General features: G+C 42.5%; 2 protein-coding genes across 2 annotated transcripts in view; one reads left to right on the top strand and one right to left on the bottom strand.

Annotated features, from left to right (window-relative positions):
* Window positions 1–6673, top strand: part of zmynd12 (zinc finger, MYND-type containing 12) — a 31383-nt gene extending 24710 nt beyond the window's left edge. The window contains exon 8 of the mRNA XM_034173206.1: window positions 6519–6673. Coding sequence (XP_034029097.1) covers window positions 6519–6641 — 123 coding nt within the window. The 3' untranslated portion in view covers window positions 6642–6673. The remainder of the gene's footprint in view (window positions 1–6518) is intronic.
* A 149-nt stretch (window positions 6674–6822) lies between these two features.
* Window positions 6823–21918, bottom strand: part of rimkla (ribosomal modification protein rimK-like family member A) — a 50329-nt gene continuing 35233 nt past the window's right edge. The window contains exon 6 of the mRNA XM_034173203.1: window positions 6823–6946. Within this exon, the coding sequence (XP_034029094.1) occupies window positions 6922–6946 (25 nt within the window). The 3' untranslated portion in view covers window positions 6823–6921. The remainder of the gene's footprint in view (window positions 6947–21918) is intronic.

Genomic DNA, 21918 nt, shown 5'->3' with positions numbered 1-21918 from the left:
AAACCTGACTGAAACTCTTCAAATAGACCATTCCTCTGCAGGTGATCAGTTAGCTGTTTTACAACTACCCTCTCAAGAATCTTTGAGAGAAAAGGAAGGTTGGAGATTGGCCTATAATTAGCTAAGATAGCTGGGTCAAGTGATGGCTTTTTAAGTAATGGTTTAATTACTGCCACCTTAAAGGCCTGTGGTACATAACCAACTAACAAAGATAGATTGATCATATTTAAGATTGAAGCATTAAATAATGGTAGGACTTCCTTGAGCAGCCTGGCAGGAATGGGGTCTAATAAGCATGTTGATGGTTTGGATGAAGTAACTAATGAAAATAACTCAGACAGAACAATCGGAGAGAAAGAGTCTAACCAAATACCGGCATCACTGAAAGCAGCCAAAGATAACGATACATCTTTGGGATGGTTATGAGTAATTTTTTCTCTAATAGTCAAAATTTTGTTAGCAAAGAAAGTCATGAAGTCATTACTAGTTAAAGTTAATGGAATACTCAGCTCAATAGAGCTCTGACTCTTTGTCAGCCTGGCTACAGTGCTGAAAAGAAACCTGGGGTTGTTCTTATTTTCTTCAATTAGTGATGAGTAGAAAGATGTCCTAGCTTCACGAAGGGCTTTCTTATAGAGCAACAAACTCTTTTTCCAGGCTAAGTGAAGATCTTCTAAATTAGTGAGACGCCATTTCCTCTCCAACTTACGGGTTATCTGCTTTAAGCTACGAGTTTGTGAGTTATACCACGGAGTCAGACACTTCTGATTTAAAGCTCTCTTTTTCAGAGGAGCTACAGCATCCAAAGTTGTCTTCAATGAGGATGTAAAACTATTGACAAGATACTCTAACTCCCTTACAGAGTTTAGGTAGCTACTCTGCTCTGTGTTGGTATATGACATTAGAGAACATAAAGAAGGAATCATATCCTTAAACCTAGTTACAGCGCTTTCTGAAAGACTTCTAGTGTAATGAAACTTATTCCCCACTGCAGGGTAGTCCATCAGGGTAAATGTAAATGTTATTAAAAATGATCAGACAAAAGGGAGTTTTCAGGGAATACTGTTAAGTCTTCTATTTCCATACCATAAGTCAGAACAAGATCTAAAATATGATTAAAGTGGTGGGTGGACTCATTTACTTTTTGAGCAAAGCCGATAGAGTCTAATAATAGATTAAATGCAGTGTTGAGGCTGTCATTTTCAGCATCTGTGTGGATGTTAAAATCGCCCACTATAATTATCTTATCTGAGCTAAGCACTAAGTCAGACAAAAGGTCTGAAAATTCACAGAGAAACTCACAGTAACGACCAGGTGGACGATAGATAATAACAAATAAAACTGGTTTTTGGGACTTCCAATTTGGATGGACAAGACTAAGAGACAAGCTTTCAAATGAATTAAAGCTCTGTCTAGGTTTTTGATTAATTAATAAGCTGGAATGGAAGATTGCTGCTAATCCTCCGCCCCGGCCCGTGCTACGAGCATTCTGACAGTTAGTGTGACTCGGGGGTGTTGACTCATTTAAACTAACATATTCATCCTGCTGTAACCAAGTTTCTGTTAGGCAGAATAAATCAATACGTTGATCAATTATTATATCATTTACCAACAGGGACTTAGAAGAAAGAGACCTAATGTTTAATAGACCACATTTAACTGTTTTAGTCTGTGGTGCAATTGAAGGTGCTATATTATTTTTTCTTTTTGAATTTTTATGCTTAAATAGATTTTTGCTAGTTATTGGTGGTCTGGGAGCAGGCACCGTCTCTACGGGGATGGGGTAATAGGGGGATGGCAGGGGGAGAGAAGCTGCAGAGAGGTGTATAAGACCACAGCTCTGCCTCCTGGTCCCAACGCTAGACAGTCACAGTTTGGAGGATCCCAAAAAATTGGCCAGATTTCTAGAAATGAGAGCTGCTCCCTCTAAAGTGGGATGGATGCCGTCTCTCCTAACAAGACCAGGTTTTCCCCAGAAGCTTTGCCAATTATCAATGAAGCCCACCTCATTTTTGGACACCACTCAGACAGCCAGCAATTCAAGGAGAACATGCGGCTAAACATGTCACTCCCGGTCTGATTGGGGAGGGGCCCAGAGAAAACAACAGAGTCCGACATTGTTTTTGCAAAGTTACACACCGATTCAATGTTAATTTTAGTGACCTCCGATTGGCGTAACCGAGTGTCATTACTGCCGACGTGAATTACAATCTTACCAAATTTACGCTTAGCCTTAGCCAGCAATTTCAAATGTCCTTCGATGTCGCCTGCTCTGGCCCCCGGAAGACAATTGACAATGGTTGCTGGTGTCGCTAACTTCACATTTCTCAAAACAGAGTCGCCAATAACCAGAGTTTGATCCTCGGCGAGTGTATCGTCGAGTGGGGAAAAACGGTTAGAGATGTGAACGGGTTGACGGTGTACACGGGGCTTCTGTTTAGGGCTACGCTTCCTCCTCACAGTCACCCAGTCAGCCTGCCTTCCCGACTGCACGGGGTCTGCCAGGGGGGAACTAACGGCGGCTAAGCTACCTTGGTCCGCACCGACTACAGGGGCCTGGCTAGCTGTAGAATTTTCCACGGTGCGGAGCCGAGCCTCCAATTCGCCCAGCCTGGCCTCCAAAGCTACGAATAAGCTGCACTTATTACATGTACCGTTACTGCTAAAAGAGGCCGAGGAATAACTAAACATTTCACACCCAGAGCAGAAAAGTACGGGAGAGACAGGAGAAGCCGCCATGCTAAAACGGCTAAGAGCTAGTAGCTACGCTAAGCTAGCGGATTCCCAAACAGGGAATCCGACACTAGACAGGCTGTGGAGCAGCACAGGTAACGCACGACAACAGTGCTAAAATAAAATAAAAATCCACTGGACAGGCTGTGGAGCAGCACAGGTAACGCACAACAACAGTGCTAAAAAATAAAATAAAATAAAAATAAAAATCCACTGGACAGGCTGTGGAGCAGCACAGGCAACGCACGACAACAGTGCTAAAACAAAATAAAAATCCACTAGACAGGCTGTGGAGCAGCACAGGTAACGCACGACAACAGTGCTAAAATAAAATAAAAATCCACTAGACAGGCTGTGGAGCAGCACAGGTAACGCACAACAACAGTGCTAAAAAATAAAATAAAATAAAAATAAAAATCCACTAGACAGGCTGTGGAGCAGCACAGGTAACGCACAACAACAGTGCTAAAACAAAATAAAAATCCACTAGACAGGCTGTGGAGCAGCACAGGTAACGCACGACAACAGTGCTAAAACAAAACAAAAATCCACTAGACAGGCTGTGGAGCAGCACAGGTAACGCACAACAACAGTGCTAAAACAAAATAAAAATCCACTGGACAGGCTGTGGAGCAGCACAGGTAACGCACAACAACAGTGCTAAAAATAAAATAAAATAAAAATAAAAATCCACTGGACAGGCTGTGGAGCAGCACAGGCAACGCACGACAACAGTGCTAAAACAAAATAAAAATCCACTAGACAGGCTGTGGAGCAGCACAGGTAACGCACGACAACAGCGCTAAATAAAAATCCACTGGACAGGCTGTGGAGCAGCACAGGTAACGCACGACAACAGCGCCCAAAAAAATAAAATCAAAATCAAAATCCACTGGACAGGCTGTGGAGCAGCACAGGTAACGCACGACAACAGTGGTAAAAAATAAAATAAAAATCCACTGGACAGGCTGTGGAGCAGCACAGGTAACGCACGACAACAGTGCTAATAAATAAAATAAAAATCCACTGGACAGGCTGTGGAGCAGCACAGGTAACGCACGACAACAGTGCTAAAAAAAAAAAAAAAAAAAAAATAAATAAATAAATAAATAAATAAATAAATAAAATAATAAAATAAAAATCCACTGGACAGGCTGCGGAGCAGCACAGGTAACACACGACAACAGTGGTAAAAAATAAAATAAAAATCCACTAGACAGGCTGTGGAGCAGCACAGGTAACACACGACAACAGTGCCAAAAAAAATAAAATCAAAATCAAAATCCACTGGACAGGCTGTGGAGCAGCACAGGCAACGCACGACAACAGTGCTAAAACAAAATAAAAATCCACTAGACAGGCTGTGGAGCAGCACAGGTAACGCACGACAACAGTGCTAAAATAAAATAAAAATCCACTAGACAGGCTGTGGAGCAGCACAGGTAACGCACAACAACAGTGCTAAAAATAAAATAAAATAAAAATAAAAATCCACTGGACAGGCTGTGGAGCAGCACAGGTAACGCACAACAACAGTGCTAAAAAATAAAATAAAATAAAATAAAATCCACTGGACAGGCTGTGGAGCAGCACAGGCAACGCACGACAACAGTGCTAAAACAAAATAAAAATCCACTAGACAGGCTGTGGAGCAGCACAGGTAACGCACGACAACAGCGCTAAATAAAAATCCACTGGACAGGCTGTGGAGCAGCACAGGTAACGCACGACAACAGCGCCCAAAAAAATAAAATAAAATCAAAATCCACTGGACAGGCTGTGGAGCAGCACAGGTAACGCACGACAACAGTGGTAAAAAATAAAATAAAAATCCACTGGACAGGCTGTGGAGCAGCACAGGTAACGCACGACAACAGTGCTAAAAAAAACAAAAAAAAAAAACATGCTGATAACTGCTGGTAATCTCGTTCACATAAAATCCTTAGAAGATTGCCTTGCAGCAGTGAGAAGTTGGATGTCTAGAAACTTGCTACTTTTAAACTCTGATAAGACTGAAATGATGGTTCTTGGTCCAGTGAGACATCGGCATCAATTTGACCAGTTAATGCTCAGCCTCGGCTCATGTGTCATACATCACACTGACAAAGTGAGGAACCTTGGGGTAATTTTTGATCCTTCGTTGTCCTTTGGCCTCCACATTAGAAATATTACTAGGACTGCTTTCTTCCACCTGCGAAATTTAGTGAAGATTCGTACCATCCTGTTTGTGGCTGATGCTGAGACCCTGATCCATGCATTTATCTCTTCTAGATTGGACTACTGCAATGTTCTATTTTCTGGTTTACCGCAGTCTAGCATTAGGGCTCTCCAATTGGTTCAGAATGCTGCAGCCAGACTTTTGACACGAAGCAGAAAGTTCGACCACATTACACCCATTTTGGCATCCCTTCACTGGCTTCCTGTCCCAGTGAGATCAGATTTTAAGATTCTGCTACTAACCTATAAAATTATTCATGGACTGGCACCTCCCTACCTAGCTGACCTAATTAAACCTTACGTACCGGCCCGGGCTTTACGTTCTCAGGGTGCAGGACTACTTTGTGTTCCTAAGGTGAATATGAAGTCTGCGGGTCACAGAGCTTTCTCTTATCGTGCCCTTGTTCTGTGGAACGATCTCCCTGCATCAATAAAACAGTCAGATTCTGTGGAGACTTTCAAGTCCAGACTTAAGACGCACTTATTTTCCCTTTCATATGGCTAGCATACTGATACAGTTTTGTTTTATGCTTTTTACTTTTAATTCATTTATTAGTAATTGGAGCGGGCCGCGGCCTCAACTTTACCTAAATTCTGGGTCTTTTATTGAAGTTCAGGGCTAGTGGCCGGCGATCACCTTAGTATTTCTGTTTTTCTTGTTGCTTAATGCTGGCAAATTATACAGTATTTTTTTGTCCTTCTGATGCCTGATTCTGGTTTTTTCTCTCTGTTTAAGGTGCAGCTCCATCCAGAGATGGGAGTTGTATTCGTGTTAGCGATCCTCCTGTCCTGTGCGCCAATTTCTTGTATATTCGTCCGTGAATTGTTCTGTAATTTATGTTTGTAGCATGGCCCAAGCAGAGGGTCACCCCTTTAAGTCTGGTCTGCTTCAGGTTTCTTCCTCAGAGGGAGTTTTTCCTTACCACTGTTGCTCTGGGGGTTGGTAAGGTTAGACCTTACCTGTGTGAAGTGCTCTCAGGCAACTCTGTTGTGATTTGGCGCTATATAAATGAAAATAAACTGAAATTGAAAATTAAAAAGTCATAAACACTCCACTTGTTGTACTCCCCCCCCGGCCAGGGAAGCGGCTTTTACATGGACAGTATCAGACATGGGTTCCTTCCTACTTACACGCGTTCCTCTGGAGTGGATCTGGATTTCCTCCACATTTGGTACAATGTGTATCAAACCTTGCATGATGCCGGTCTTACCAGAATTTAGTTTGCAGTGCGTGTTTGTGCATGTGAGGCATCATTGTAAAGCACCTTGAGCATCTCCAATGGATGGAAAAGTGCTTTTACCATTCTTCATGTTTAAGTGAAGGCATGTTTGATTGGGGGGCACATCGATACCATTCAGGGTGCTAAAGAGGACTTTAGGATTATCCTGGAGTTTAGATATTAACTGGTCAGTTTGTGCCACTTTAAGAGTCTTGGTATGATGACAAACATCTTAGAATTTCAAGTGAAACATTTCTTTTTTTTCTGTTTGCACTGTTTCTTATAAACTGGCTTTACTCAGCCTGTAGTCGAACAGCTGCAGCTACTCTGTTTCCGTTTGTGTTCCAGGCACTGGGATTTGTCAAAGCGGCCCTGGAGGCCATCCAGATGATACCACATCACGACCTGACAGAGCCCATCCACAACCTGCTGCAGATTATAAGCACAGACCCGCATCCTGGCTCGGAGTAGCCACCATACCCTGCCTGGACACGGGGAATTATCAGTAGAGTTGGTGAATGTGATTCTCCTTTTTTTGTTTTATCCAGATGTTGTGAGTTAGTATCAGACAGATAATTTTACAATGCCGGAGAAACATCCATATTAGACTGCTCAACTGCTTCAAGGAAATAACCCTACGAGCCACTGACAGTCCTTCAGTGTCACCCTGCTGTTATTTAATCCTCGTCTCTCTCTGCGACACTCAAAAACATCACCGGATGTGCCAGACACCTCCAGAGTCCAGTTCTGCTTAAAGTTTCTTCTCGTTATCAACACTGACTTGATGAAATTTTGAAGAACAAGTAAAACATACAAGAAGGTGATCACGTACAACAACAGGAGAATAAGATGGGAAATGTCAGATTTTGGGGGAGAAAGTGCACATCTGTAGCCTGCTTTATGCCCTCTGGTGGACCACCTGTCTGAGCACTGTTATCCACTAGATGTGGATCGCCAACTGTGAAGACAGTCATGGGATTCTGGACACTCACCTTTGATCCTGGTTGTGCACCTGTGATCCCGAGTCTTGTTCATGATTGAGCATCTTTGATCCTGATATGCTTACATTTTTCTCCTGACTACTCAAGTTGCACCGTGATCACTGACCTTTGAGCCTGACTTTTGTTTCTGATCTCTTAACTTGTATCTTTGTCACTTATAATTGATCATATTCCTCATCTTTCATCCTGAACCTTGCTCCTGATCACACGATCCAGAATGCTGACATTTGTCCCTGATTACTGACCTTTGATCCTGATCCCTGACATTTGTTCCCGATTCATGAATTTGCATCCTGATCACTCATCTCTGTTCCTAATTGCTGATATTTAAACCTGTTTGCTGACCTTTGATCTTGATTGCTGACGTTATTTATCTCTGAACTTGGATTTGATCACTCATTGTTGATGCTGATTTTTGATCATGTTCTTGATTTATGAACTTGCATCCTGATCACTCATCTCTGATAGGAATTGCTGATATTAAATCCTGCTTGCTGGGCTTTGATCCCGATTGCTGACATTTGCTCCTGATCTCTGAACTTGCATCCTGATCAATGCTCTTACATGTTCCAGACCTTTGAGTCTGATGACTGAATTTCAAACATGACTTTTGATCCAGATTGCTGAACTTTGATTCTCTAATCAGGATCAGGGATCAAAACTCAAAGGCATAGCAGCCAAGTTCAAACGTATAAAGCAGGACCCAACCTTTGATCCAGCTGTGCACCAACATTTAATGGGTTCATCCTTTATCTGAGTTCTGCCTCTGCAACAAATCTCACTGAGTGTGAGAGACCGAAACCGGTGTGTCTGTAGATTGGAACAGTGCGGCTGTCAGGCAACAGAAGAAGGAATAAACAGTGAGCTCAATGACGGTGGGAAACCAGGGTACAGATTGTAACATGTTTTATTTTAATCTATGATGATAATAATAATAATAATAATAATAATAAAGTGGTTGTGGGAGGATTTCCAAATTTGGATATTTGTAAATGAGAAATAATTCTGGGATCCATGTAGTAACACTGTCAGAGAGTTATTAACAGAGTAAAGATGGAGTAATTGCTAAAATATATATTATTTTGTTACTGTTTTGAGCATACAGTGGATTTTTAACTCCTAGGCCGGTGTCCTCATTGGGTCTGACACCAACTGGATGACTCCTTTCAAGAGCTGGGGATCTACTGGTTAACTATCTGAGTGGTTGCCATCCAGGACCCAAGGTGGGTTTCATCGTATTGTGGCTGGACTGAAGTGCGACACCAACACGTTCTCCCAACTTGAATACTTGATGGCTACCTCGTTCACTCCAGTGATTTAACTTCCTGAACTAAGTTTTCTTTAAAAGAAAATAAAATGAAAGAAAACAGATTTCTCATAAATGAATTGTCAAACGTGGGTCTTGTATTCAGAGGATCCAGATTATGTACTAACAATTTTGCGTGACTACTACTCAGCCTTTAACTGATCCTGGGATGCCACGGCCATGAATAGGTTTTGTTTCCCTCATCTGACACAATCAACTTTTGGTTAGCTAATAACAACAATCATTCATTTTCTGCTGCTTATCCAGGTCTGGGTCATGGTGAAACCAGACAAAGCAGCTCACCCCACACTTCCCTATCCACAGTAAAGCCCTGTAACTCTTCCCGGGGATCCTGAGGTGTTCCCAAGACAGTTGGGAAATATAATCCCATCAGCATGTCCTGGGTCTTTCCAGGGCATCCTCCCATTTTGTTGTGCCTGGAAGACCTCCTTAGGGAAACAACCAGGGAGAATCAGGTGTCTGAACCACCTCAGCTGGCCCCTTTTGATGCAAAGAAGCAGCGGCTCTATTCCGAGCCTCTCCTGGATAGTTGAGCTTCTCACCCTGTCCAGTAGTGTGAGCCCAGATACCTGACAGAGGAATCTTATTTCCACTGTTGGGTTTCATGACCTTATTCTTTCATTATTATTTCATATTCTTTACCCAAAGCACGTGACCACAGGTGAGGATAGGAAGGAGTGTAAATTGCGAGCTCCCCGACACTGCGACGGTCCGGTACAGATTCCGTAAAACTTAAGATGCCGCCCCAATCCGTCTGTCAATCTCACATTCCAATCCTCTTTCGTGATGAAGACCCCGAGATACTTAAACTCCTCCACTTGGGGTAGTGACTCTCCCAGGAATAATCCCCCCTTTTTTGACAGAGGACCATGGTCTCAGATTTGGAGGTGTTGATTTTCATCCCGGTTGGTTTACACTCGGCCTCACACCTGCTCAATTTGTATCGGAGGTCACCATGTGATGAAGCCAACAGAACCACATCATCCGCAAAAAGCAGAGATGGAACTCTGAGGTCACCAAACTGGACACACTCCAGTCCCTGACTGCACCCTGAAATCCCATCCATGAACATCACAAACAGGATTTGTAACAGGAGACAGCCCTGGTGGAATCCAACACCCATTGGGACCAGGTCTGATGCAATGCAGAGAATGCAGACATAGCTCCTGCTTTAGTAATTTACACACAGGCTCGCACGTTGCAGCAAATCCAGTACTCCATACTGCCGCAGTGCCCCCCCCACAGGATACCCAGAAGGACCCGGTCATGCACCTATTCCAATTCTACAAAACACATGTAGACTGGCTGGTCATACTTCAAAGACCTCTCTAATATCCTTTCGAGGGCAAAGAGCAAGTCCAGTGATCCACGACCAGGGCAAAACCAACTTGGCTCCTCCTGCATCTGAGGTTCGACTAACGGTCTAAGTCTCCTCTCTAGTACCCCGGCATAGACTTTCCTAGGGTGGCTCAGTAGTCTGATTCCTCTATAATTGGAACACACTGTCCGCCCCCCTTTTTTCAAGATAGGGGCCACCACCCCAGGTTGCTAACACAGAGGTACGGTGCCCAACTTCCATGCAACATTGTATAAGCATGTCAGCCACGACAGCGCAACATCCAGACTTCAGCAACTCAGGACAAATCTCGTCCCAGGTTTTTGACTACTTCAGTGACTTCTGCAATGGTGAAGACACCAGATTTGCCCAAGTCTTCCATCCCTGCCTCCTCAACAGAGGGCATGTTAGTTGACTTGAGATCCTCAAAATGTTCTTTCTACTGCCTGATGATATCCTAAGTCCAGTTTAACACTTCTCCCATCTTGCTGAACACAGCCTGGGCTAAGAAATGGCTCCTCTTCCTGAGACACCTGAGAGTGTGTCAGAACCGCTTTGAGACTGATCAGAAGTCATTTCCCATGGCCTCTCCAAACTCCTTCCATGCCTGAGTTTTTGCTTCAGCCACCACTGAGGCTGCAGTCCTTCTGGCCTGCCAGTACCTGTCCGCTGATTCCGGAGATGCCTGTACCAACTAGTCACCAAAGGCCTCCTTCAGCCTGACGGCATCCCTTACCACCAGTGTCCACCAGCATGTTCTTGGGTTGCCACTACAACAAGCACCGACAACCTTCTGACCACAGCTCAAAGCAGGTGCCTCAGCAGTGGAGGCCTTGAACATGGAGCACTCTACTTCCATGTCCCTGACCTCCCTCGAGATGTGGGAGAAGTTTCTTTGGAGGTGTGCATTAAAGGCCGTCCAGACAGGCTCTTCCACCAAATGTTACCAGAAAACCCTCACAGCATGTTTAGACCTTCCAGATCAGCTCAGTGGCTTACCCCACCATGTGAGCCTACTCATCACCAGGTAATGATCAGTTGACAGCTCCACCCCTCTCTTTACCCGAGTGTCCAAGACACACGGTCTCAGGTCACATCACATTACAAAACCGATCAACCTTTGAGCTCAGATGTTCTGGTACCATGTATACTTATGAACACCCTTGTGCTCAAACAAGGTGTTTGTTATGGACAATCCGTGACCAGCACAGAAGTCCAGTAACAAAACACCACTTGAATTCAGATGGGGGGGCCATCCCTCACAATCACTCCTCTGCAAGTTTCTCCATTGTTGCACACGTGAGCACTAAAGTCCCCCAGTAGAACTAAGTAGTCTCCAACAGGAACCTTTTCCAGGATCCCACTGAGAGTCTCCAAGAAGGCTGGATACTCTGAATTGCTGTTTGGTCCATCTGGACAAACAATAATCAGATTCCTCTTTGCAACACGAAGTCGCACTGAGGCAGCCCTCGTGTTCACCGAGGAATACTCCAAAATAACAACACTCAGTTGGAGACTTGTGAGTATCCTCACACCCACCTGGCACCTCTCACCCTGGACAACTCCGGAGGAGAGAGTCCAGCCCCTCTCCAGGAGTTTGGTTCCGGATCCTGTGCTGTGCGTGGAGATAAGCCCAACTATTTCTAGTTAGTATCGCTCAGCCTCTAGCACAGGGGTGGGCAGTCATGTGCCATGAAGGGCCGAGACAGTGCAGGTTTTCCTTGCTACCAATCACCTCAGCAGATGATTTCATTGACGACCAGGTGTTTATGATCAGGGGAGAAGCTCATCAGAAACCCACCTGCTGAGGTGACTGGCTGCAAGGAAAACCTGCAGTATCTCTGCCCTCATTGCCCACCCCTGCTCTAGCAGAAGCTCAGGCTCCTTCCCCTCCAGAGAGGTATCGTTACATGTTCCAGGAGTCAAGTCCCATAACTGGACCCTTTGACAACACAGGTCTCAAACTGATTCCAGAAAGAGACAAGAGGATGCAAGGTTTCTTTACAATCACCCTCTGCACCAGCTGATTTCACTGATTAACATTACTTTGAGCAGGTGGAATCAGTTAATCAGTGGGTGGTTGTCAAGAAAACCTGCACCCTCTTGGCTCTTTCTGGAATCAGTTTGAGACCTCTGCTTTACAGTCCACACGGAGGATGTGACCTCCACTGTCAATCAATCAATCAATCAATCAATTTTATTTAAATCACATCACAACAAACAGTTGCCCCAAGGCGCTTTATATTGTAAGGCAAGGCCATACAATAATTATAATTACATAAAAATTACATAAAAACCCCAATGGTCAAAACGACCCCCTGTGAGCAAGCACTTGGCGACAGTGGGAAGGAAAAACTCCCTTTTAACAGGAAGAAACCTCCAGCAGAACCAGGCTCAGGCAGGGGCAGTCTTCTGCTGGGACTGGTTGGGGCTGAGGGAGAGAACCAGGAAAAAGACATGCTGTGGAGGGGAGCAGAGATCAATCACTAATGATTAAATGCAGAGTGGTGCATACAGAGCAAAAAGAGAAAGAAACACTCAGTGCATCATGGGAACCCCCCAGCAGTCTAAGTCTATAGCAGCATAACTAAGGGATTGTTCAGGGTCACCAGATCCAGCCCTAACTATAAGCTTTAGCAAAAAGGAAAGTTTTAAGCCTAATCTTAAAAGTAGAGAGGGTGTCTGTCTCCCTGATCCGAATTGGGAGCTGGTTCCACAGGAGAGGAGCCTGAAAGCTGAAGGCTCTGCCTCCCATTCTACTCTTACAAACCCTAGGAACTACAAGTAAGCCTGCAGTCTGAGAGCGAAGCGCTCTATTGGGGTGATATGGTACTATGAGGTCCCTAAGATAAGATGGGACCTGATTATTCAAAACCTTATAAGTAAGAAGAAGAATTTTAAATTCTATTCTAGAATTAACAGGAAGCCAATGAAGAGAGGCCAATATGGGTGAGATATGCTCTCTCCTTCTAGTCCCCGTCAGTACTCTAGCTGCAGCATTTTGAATTAACTGAAGGCTTTTCAGGGAACTTTTAGGACAACCTGATAATAATGAATTACAGTAGTCCAGCCTAGAGGAAATAAATGCATGAATTAGTTTTTCAGCATCACTCTGAGACAAGACCTTTCTAATTTTAGAGATATTGCGTAAATGCAAAAAAGCAGTCCTACATATTTGTTTAATATGTGCTTTGAATGACATATCCTGATCAAAAATGACTCCAAGATTTCTCACAGTATTACTAGAGGTCAGGGTAATGCCATCCAGAGTAAGGATCTGGTTAGACACCATGTTTCTAAGATTTGTGGGGCCAAGTACAATAACTTCAGTTTTATCTGAGTTTAAAAGCAGGAAATTAGAGGTCATCCATGTCCTTATGTCTGTAAGACAATCCTGCAGTTTAGCTAATTGATGTGTGTCCTCTGGCTTTATGGATAGATAAAGCTGGGTATCATCTGCGTAACAATGAAAATTTAAGCAATGCCGTCTAATAATACTGCCTAAGGGAAGCATGTATAAAGTGACTAAAATTGGTCCTAGCACAGAACCTTGTGGAACTCCATAATTAACCTTAGTCTGTGAAGAAGATTCCCCATTTACATGAACAAATTGTAATCTATTAGATAAATATGATTCAAACCACCGCAGCGCAGTGCCTTTAATACCTATGGCATGCTCTAATCTCTGTAATAAAATTTTATGGTCAACAGTATCAAAAGCAGCACTGAGGTCTAACAGAACAAGCACAGAGATGAGTCCACTGTCTGAGGCCATAAGAAGATCATTTGTAACCTTCACTAATGCTGTTTCTGTACTATGATGAATTCTAAAACCTGACTGAAACTCTTCAAATAGACCATCCCTCTGCAGATGATCAGTTAGCTGTTTTACAACTACCCTTTCAAGAATTTTTGAGAGAAAAGGAAGGTTGGAGATTGGCCTATAATTAGCTAAGATAGCTGGGTCAAGTGATGGCTTTTTAAGTAATGGTTTAATTACTGCCACCTTAAAAGCCTGTGGTACATAGCCAACTAATAAAGATAGATTGATCATATTTAAGATCGAAGCATTAAATAATGGTAGGGCTTCCTTGAGCAGCCTAGTAGGAATGGGGTCTAATAGACATGCTGATGGTTTGGATGAAGTAACTAATGAAAATAACTCAGACAGAACAATCTGAGAGAAAGAGTCTAACCAAATACCGGCATCACTGAAAGCAGCCAAAGATAACAATACGTCTTTGGGATGGTTATGAGTAATTTTTTTCTAATAGTTAAAATTTTATTAGCAAAGAAAGTCATGAAGTCATTACTAGTTAAAGTTAAAGGAATACTCGGCTCAATAGAGCTCTGACTCTTTGTCAGCCTGGCTACAGTGCTGAAAAGAAACCTGGGGTTGTTCTTATTTCCTTCAATTAGTGATGAGTAGTAAGATGTCCTAGCTTTACGGAGGGCTTTTTTATAGAGCAACAGACTCTTTTTCCAGGTTAAGTGAAGATCTTCTAAATTAGTGAGACGCCATTTCCTCTCCAACTTACGGGTTATCTGCTTTAAGCTGCGAGTTTGTGAGTTATACCACGGAGTCAGGCACTTCTGATTTAAAGCTCTCTTTTTCAGAGGAGCTACAGCATCCAAAGTTGTCTTCAATGAGGATGTAAAACTATTGACAAGATACTCTATCTCACTTACAGAGTTTAGGTAGCTACTCTGCACTGTGTTGGTATATGGCATTAGAGAACATAAAGAAGGAATCATATCCTTAAACCTAGTTACAGCACTTTCTGAAAGACCTCTAGTGTAATGAAACTTATTCCCCACTGCTGGGTAGTCCATCAGAGTAAATGTTATTACGAAATGATCAGACAGAAGGGAGTTTTCAGGGAATACTGTTAAGTCTTCAATTTCCATACCATAAGTCAGAACAAGATCTAAGATATGATTCAAGTGGTGGGTGGACTCATTTACATTTTGAGCAAAGCCAACTGAGTCTAATAATAGATTAAATTCAGTGTTGAGGCTGTCATTCTCAGCATCTGTGTGGATGTTAAAATCGCCCACTATAATTATCTTATCTGAGCTAAGCACTAAGTCAGACAAAAGTTCTGAAAATTCACAGAGAAACTCACAGTAACGACCAGGAGGACGATAGATAACAAATAAAACTGTTTTTTGGGACTTCCAATTTGGATGGACAAGACTAAGAGTCAAGCTTTCAAATGAATTAAAGCTCTGTCTGGGTTTTTGATTAATAAATAAGCTGGAATGGAAGATTGCTGCTAATGCTCCGCCTCGGCCCGTGCTACGAGTGTTCTGGCAGTTAGTGTGACTCGGGGGTGTTGACTCATTTAAACTAACATATTCATCCTGCTGTAACCAGGTTTCTGTAAGGCAGAATAAATCAATATGTTGATCAATTATTATATCATTTACTAACAGGGACTTAGAAGAGAGAGACCTAATGTTTAATAGACCACATTTAACTGTTTTAGTCTGTGGTGCAGTTTAAGGTGCGATATTATTCTTTTTGAATTTTTATGCTTAAATAGATTTTTGCTGGTTATTGGTGGTCTGGGAGCAGGCACCGTCTCTACGGGGATGGGGTAATGAGGGGATGGCAGGGGGAGAGCAGCTGCAGAGGGGCGTGTAAGACTACAACTCTGCTTCCTGGTCCCAACCCTGGATAGTCACGGTTTGGAGGATTTAAGAAAATTGGCCAGATTTCTAGAAATGAGAGCTGTTCCATCCAAAGTGGGATGGATGCCGTCTCTCCTAACAAGACCAGGTTTTCCCCAGAAGCTTTGCCAATTATCTATGAAGCCCACCTCATTTTTTGGACACCACTCAGACAGCCAGCAATTCAAGGAGAACATGCGGCTAAACATGTCACTCCCGGTCCGATTGGGGAGGGGCCCAGAGAAAACTACAGAGTCCGACATTGTTTTTGCAAAGTTACACACCGATTCAATGTTAATTTTAGTGACCTCCGACTGGCGTAACTGGGTGTCATTACTGCCGACGTGAATTACAATCTTACCAAATTTACGCTTAGCCTTAGCCAGCAGTGTCAAATTTCCTTCAATGTCGCCTGCTCTGGCCCCCGGAAGACAATTGACTATGGTTGCTGGTGTCGCTAACTTCACATTTCTCAAAACAGAGTCGCCAATAACCAGAGTTTGATCCTCGGCGGGTGTGTCGCCGAGTGGGGAAAAACGGTTAGAAATGTGAACGGGTTGGCGGTGTACATGGGGCTTCTGTTTAGAACTACGCTTCCTCCTCACAGTCACCCAGTCGGCCTGCTTTCCCGGCTGCTCGGGATCTGCCAGGGGGAAACTAACGGCGGCTAAGCTACCTTGGTCCGCACCGACTACAGGGGCCTGGCTAGCTGTAGAATTTTCCACGGTGCGGAGCCGAGTCTCCAATTCGCCCAGCCTGGCCTCCAAAGCTACGAATAAGCTACACTTATTACAAGTACCATTACTGCTAAAGGAGGCCGAGGAATAACTAAACATTTCACACCCAGAGCAGAAAAGTGCGGGAGAGACAGGAGAAGCCGCCATGCTAAACCGGCTAAGAGCTAGTAGCTGCGCTAAGCTAGCGGATTCCTAAAAACACACAAAGTGAATAATGTGTAAATAATTTAGAGGTGATTCAGCAGAGGGAGTGCTTTAGTTAAGGCACATGAAGATTACACTGGGAAACAAATCGTTATCTAGGTAACTAGATCAATCTAACTGCGCAGATTAAACAGCTAACAGATACAGCAAAACACCGCTGTGCTCTGGAACAGGAAGTGATACAATACCGCAGTGAGAGCCAACCACCAGTAGAGGCAAGCAAGCAACAGGAAACACGTGAGGACCTCACTCAAAATGAGGAAGTAGCAAAGCTGAAACACTCAAAACCAGGTAGAATGTGTGTGTCCTCTGTCACGGTTCCCAATGAAAATACGTCATCTTTCAAGAAATGCTCTGGAAATTTCCGAGTGTAGGTCAGGCGTTTCCCATCTCCAGTGGAGCTGTCAACAGGCTTGCCTTTCTTGGGAGACACAGAAAATAACCAGGGCAAAACAAACAAGCTAAACTAACCAGCAAGCAAATCAGTTACTAAAATAAGCTTTTGTTTTTGCTGTTTGTGCAGGTTTTAGCAGGAGTGCATTTTAAGGACACGCTGAACAAAGTTAGCATGTTAATTGAATGAGTCAGAGCACGAATCAAATGAAACATCAGCTTTTATTGGACCATTTGTGTCCAGTTATGTAGCGGGAACACAATGGATGCAATTCCTAATTTTGACTTCTCACTTCTGAGGTAAGACCAAGGCTGTAGTAAGAGAAGCGGTAACGGTGTGGTTAACTCGCCATGCTGCGATATTTCACCTCGTGGCTAAACAAACCCCAGAACAGCAACTACGAAAAACAACCAGTTTTTTTTTTTTTTTTTGCAAATAAGGCCGACTGTTATTATTCTTACTATGAAATGGTACATTATAAATACTTTTATACTTCTCAGAACTGAGACAAACTATGTGAGTGACATCTCCTGGTTTAGTGGGCGGGGCCTGTGACAGATGCAAATGCCAACTCCAACCAGGAAGTGAAAACCCCTTTATGGCTTATGGAGACACTTTATGATCCCGTGTCCACTTCTCTTAATACATCCATGGATCCACGGAAAAGGCAATTGCAACACGGGATGTTAGCTCTCTGACAGTTCTGATTTTTGTTTTCAAATCAACATTCTTAAAAAGAAAGAAAAAAAAAAACTGGACAAGAACAAGGCATTCTGACAGTTGTTATGACAGTTATATGAACCTTAAAAAAACGCAGGTGAAATGTGTTGTGTCTGCACGTGGACCCCGTACAAGTGACGGCAGGACAGAAGTAAACATTTTGTCCTTTTTTATGTTTTTGTTTTTTAAAGGATATGTGTTCTATGATTTACATTTATGTACAAAACATGAAATGACACAGGCTTTGAAACGACGACTTGAAAAGTGGTGGAACAGCAACGACGGGAGACATGAAATGTTTGTTTGTCCTGTAATGACTCAATGTTGGTGTCCTGTGACGCTCGCGTGGCATGTGGAATGTCAGGGTGTCACAGTTTGCCAGATACTTTACTGGATGACATAACAGTAGTGTAAACGGCGTCATTCGCACAGTGGAACCCGCTGTGATTACTTGACTTTACACAAAAAAAAAAAATAAAATTCCATTTTCCTCTTACACTTTTTTTGGCACTCTTCAAACAGGCCTGTTACTTTACAGACAAGTTCCATGCACAAAACTGGGAAAATAAAATCAAGGTTCACAGCGGTCTCACTTTGACACATTAGTGCACACAAACCATTTCTCTTTTTTTTCTCGTTAAAATACCATAAATTAGGAAGAAGAAAAAAAAAACCTGGAACAATATAAAACAAGGAAAAAAGTGCATGTTCATCTCAGTATACACGCCTTCTCATACTGTAGTTTACAACCTTTATTCAATTGTTTGTTTGCCAATGGACGCTGCATAATTTTGATGTTTCTCGCGCTCAGGTGGATACGTCACGTTTTTGGGGTCGGACTGAGATCAAGGCTGCTTCCCTGAGTTGTATTTACAGTGCATCCGGAAAGTATTCACAGCGCTTCCACAGTTTATGTTACAGCCTTATTCGAAAATGGATGAAACTGATTTTTCTTCCCCTCAAAATTCCACAGACAATACCCCATAATGACAATGTGAATAAACTTTTTTTTATTAAAAATAAAAATGAAGAAATCACATGTACATAATTATTCACAGCCTTGGCAGTGAATCTTGAAAATTGAACTCAGGTGTCTCCTGTTTCCACTGACCATCCTTGAGATGTTTCTACAGCTTAACTGAAGTCCACCTGGGGTGACAGTGCATGTCAGAGCACAAACCAAGCATGAAGTCAAAGGAATTGTCTGTAGACCTCTGACACAGGATTGTCTCGAGGCACAAATCTGGGGAAGGGTACAGAAACATTTCTGCTGCTTTGAAGGTCCCAATGAGCACAGTGGCCTCCATCATCTGTAAATAGAAGCAGTTCAGATCCACCAGGACTCTTCCTAGAGCTGGCCACCCATTTAAACTGAGCGATCGGGGGAGAAGGACCTTAGTCAGGGAGGTGACCAAGAACCTGATGGTCACTCTGTCAGAGCTCAAGCACTCCTCTGTGGAGAGAGAAGAACCTTCCAGAAGGACAACCATCCCTGCAGAAATCCACCAATCAGGGCTGTATGGCAGAGTGACCAGTGACGGAAGCCACTCCCTAGTAAAAGGCACATGACAGCCCACATGGAGTTTGCCAAAAGGCACCTGAATGACTCCCAGACCAGGAGTAACAAAATTCTTTGGTCTTTTGTGTGAATGCCAGACGCCATGTTTGGAGGAAACCAGGCACCATCCCTACAGTGAAGCATGGTGGTGGCAGCATCATGCTGTGGGGATGTTTTTCAGCAGCAGGAACTGGGAGACTAGTCAGGATTGAGGGAAAGATGAATGCAGCAATGTACAGAGACATCCTGGATGAAAACCTGCTCTATCTGTTCATCTTTCAGCAGGAAAATGACCCTAAACACACAGCCAAGATATCAAAGGAGTGGCTTCACGACAACTCTGTGAATGTCGTTGAGTGGCCCAGCCAGAGCGCAGACCTGAATCTGATTGAACATCTCTGGAGAGATCTGAAAATGTCTGTGCACTGACACTCTTCATCCAACCTGATGGAGCTTGAGAGGTGCTGCAAAGAGGAATGGACCAAACTGCCCAAAGATAGGAGCACCAAGCTTGTGGCATCATATTCAAGAAGACTTGAGGCTGTAATTGCTGCCAAAGGTGCATCAACAAATTATTGAGCAAAGGGTGTGAATACTTATGTACGCATGATTTCTTAGTTTTTTATTTTTAATAAATTTGCATATATATATATATATATTCATTCATGTTATTATGGGGTATTGTGAGTAGAATTTTGAGGGGAAAAATAATTTACTCCATTTTGGAAAAAGGCTGTAACCTAACAAAATGAATACTTTCTGGATGCACGGTGTGCGTATATTTTTAAACACAGACATTGTCTCCACTAAGCTGGCTGGGTTTGTGCTTCAGATAAATACTGTAAATTATTGGTGAATGGAAACTATAAGTAATGTGCATTTGGCCATTAAAATCCCTGGAAAAGTGTTTTTTCTCTCTCTCTCTCTCTCTGAAGTTGAGAAAACAACATTCTGTTCAAACAGACTGCAAAAATATAATTTCTTTTTTAATTTATACATCATACGAACAGTTTGGAAATTAAACCATTTCATTTTTATTATTAAAAAAAAAAAAAGCTAAGTGTCATCTACAACTCATTTGTCTACAAAAAAGAAAGAATAACAAAATTTAATGAAACCCACAAATATTATCACCAAATTTTAGTTTCAACCTTTCATAACAGTTCTGTACAAACATATTTGTCCAAGTTAGCTTAAAAAATGTTAAAGTAAAGCTATTCCAGTTCCATCAGCTCGAAACTAAATTCACTACATAAATATTTACAAAAATATATATAAAATAGAAAAAAAATTAAAAACAATTAAAAATATTCACAGCCACCATTTCAGCTCCGAGACATTAAAAAAATGGAGCGGCTGGTATGTCGGGCACAATGATATGTCTGAAATATTGTCTGACAGCAGTGTGACGTCAGTATTCTGAGTTTGCTTGTTTTTTTTTTTAAGATAAAACACTTTGCTAAAGATGTCCAAAAATGTATTTGTCATAAAATGCTCTATAAATTTTAAAGAGCAGCAGCTGCTGGTAAGGCTAATGGCTAAGCTAAAACAAACAGCAGTGCTAGGTTAATTTTTGTTTATTTTTTATTTATTCCTGATGGTGACTTTTGAACAGAACTACTGTCTGTCCAAACTTCACACTTTACAGTAAAGACGGCAAACACCCGACCTGTGAGTGTTCGAGACATGCTTTATTCACAGTGAACTAAAAAATAGTTTCAAATTACAGAATTTTGTGCATGAAATCCAAATAACTGACATTTAGTGCAGGCGCGTCAGGTGGGATTACTTAACATGGTTAACCAGAATACTCGGGACTACTCATTGTATAAAATCAAAAAAAAAAAAAAAAAATACAGGACTTTGTGCACACAGAATGGGCCGAACCCTATGGTCACGTTAGCTAAAAGCGAAAGAGGCAACGTGATGACGTGCCGTTCATTTTCAATCAGAGTGGGAGTTCTGCAGCAACATGAGATAACCGGCGCTACACCACTAGCAAGGCTAGGCCAAACTAGATGAGAAGTCTATTTTATGCTAAGGGATGCAACACTGCGACTGCCAATACGAGTAAAAAGGCACATTACACCAGCTGGCTGTTCGTACGAACAAAATAAACCAAGATGGCGAAAAATGCTCCAAAACAGCTCATGTCTGTATAAATCTAACAGGTTTCTCATATATTTTGTAAACATTAGCGAGGAATAAATACTGGCGAACCCTGTTAACTCACGCATGCGTAAGTCGCGATTTGGTTTTACTCGCAGTTGATTCGTGGACCCCAAAAATTTAGATTTTATTTTTGTATAATATACTGTATATATATATATAGGTCAACTTCATTAAATTGCAGTTTCAGATAACTCACGGCCCGATTTTGTGGACCCTAATTTATGTGAGTTAACGGGACTCAAGTGTACTTCTAAATCTAAAAATGCTGTTTTTGAAAACAGACAACACCTCTGAAGTGATATACAAGACATTTTTTGGATGTTAGCATGCTAACTAGCGATACAGGAATGTCACTGTGAAAGCCGTTGGACTGAAACAAATCAAGTCAACTTTAGTTATGTTAAGCAGTCAAGCATAATGTTAAAACTCGCAGTGACCGTGTCGGGCTTTCCCGTCCTTTATAATCTATTATTAATCATTGTGCACGTTAACGCCAAGTACCCACGAGTTGGCCACGCCAAGAGAACACTCATCAACTGACAAATGCCAAGGGCTTGTCGCCCTCATTTGTAGGTAATGGGACCATAGGGTAAAGCTTCTGTCCACGGGCGCGGTTTCACGTACAG

This window comes from Thalassophryne amazonica, chromosome 6, assembly GCF_902500255.1.
Source record: "Thalassophryne amazonica chromosome 6, fThaAma1.1, whole genome shotgun sequence".
NCBI classification, from domain to species: Eukaryota; Metazoa; Chordata; class Actinopteri; order Batrachoidiformes; family Batrachoididae; genus Thalassophryne; species Thalassophryne amazonica.
This window is presented reverse-complemented; position numbering and strand designations above follow the sequence as displayed.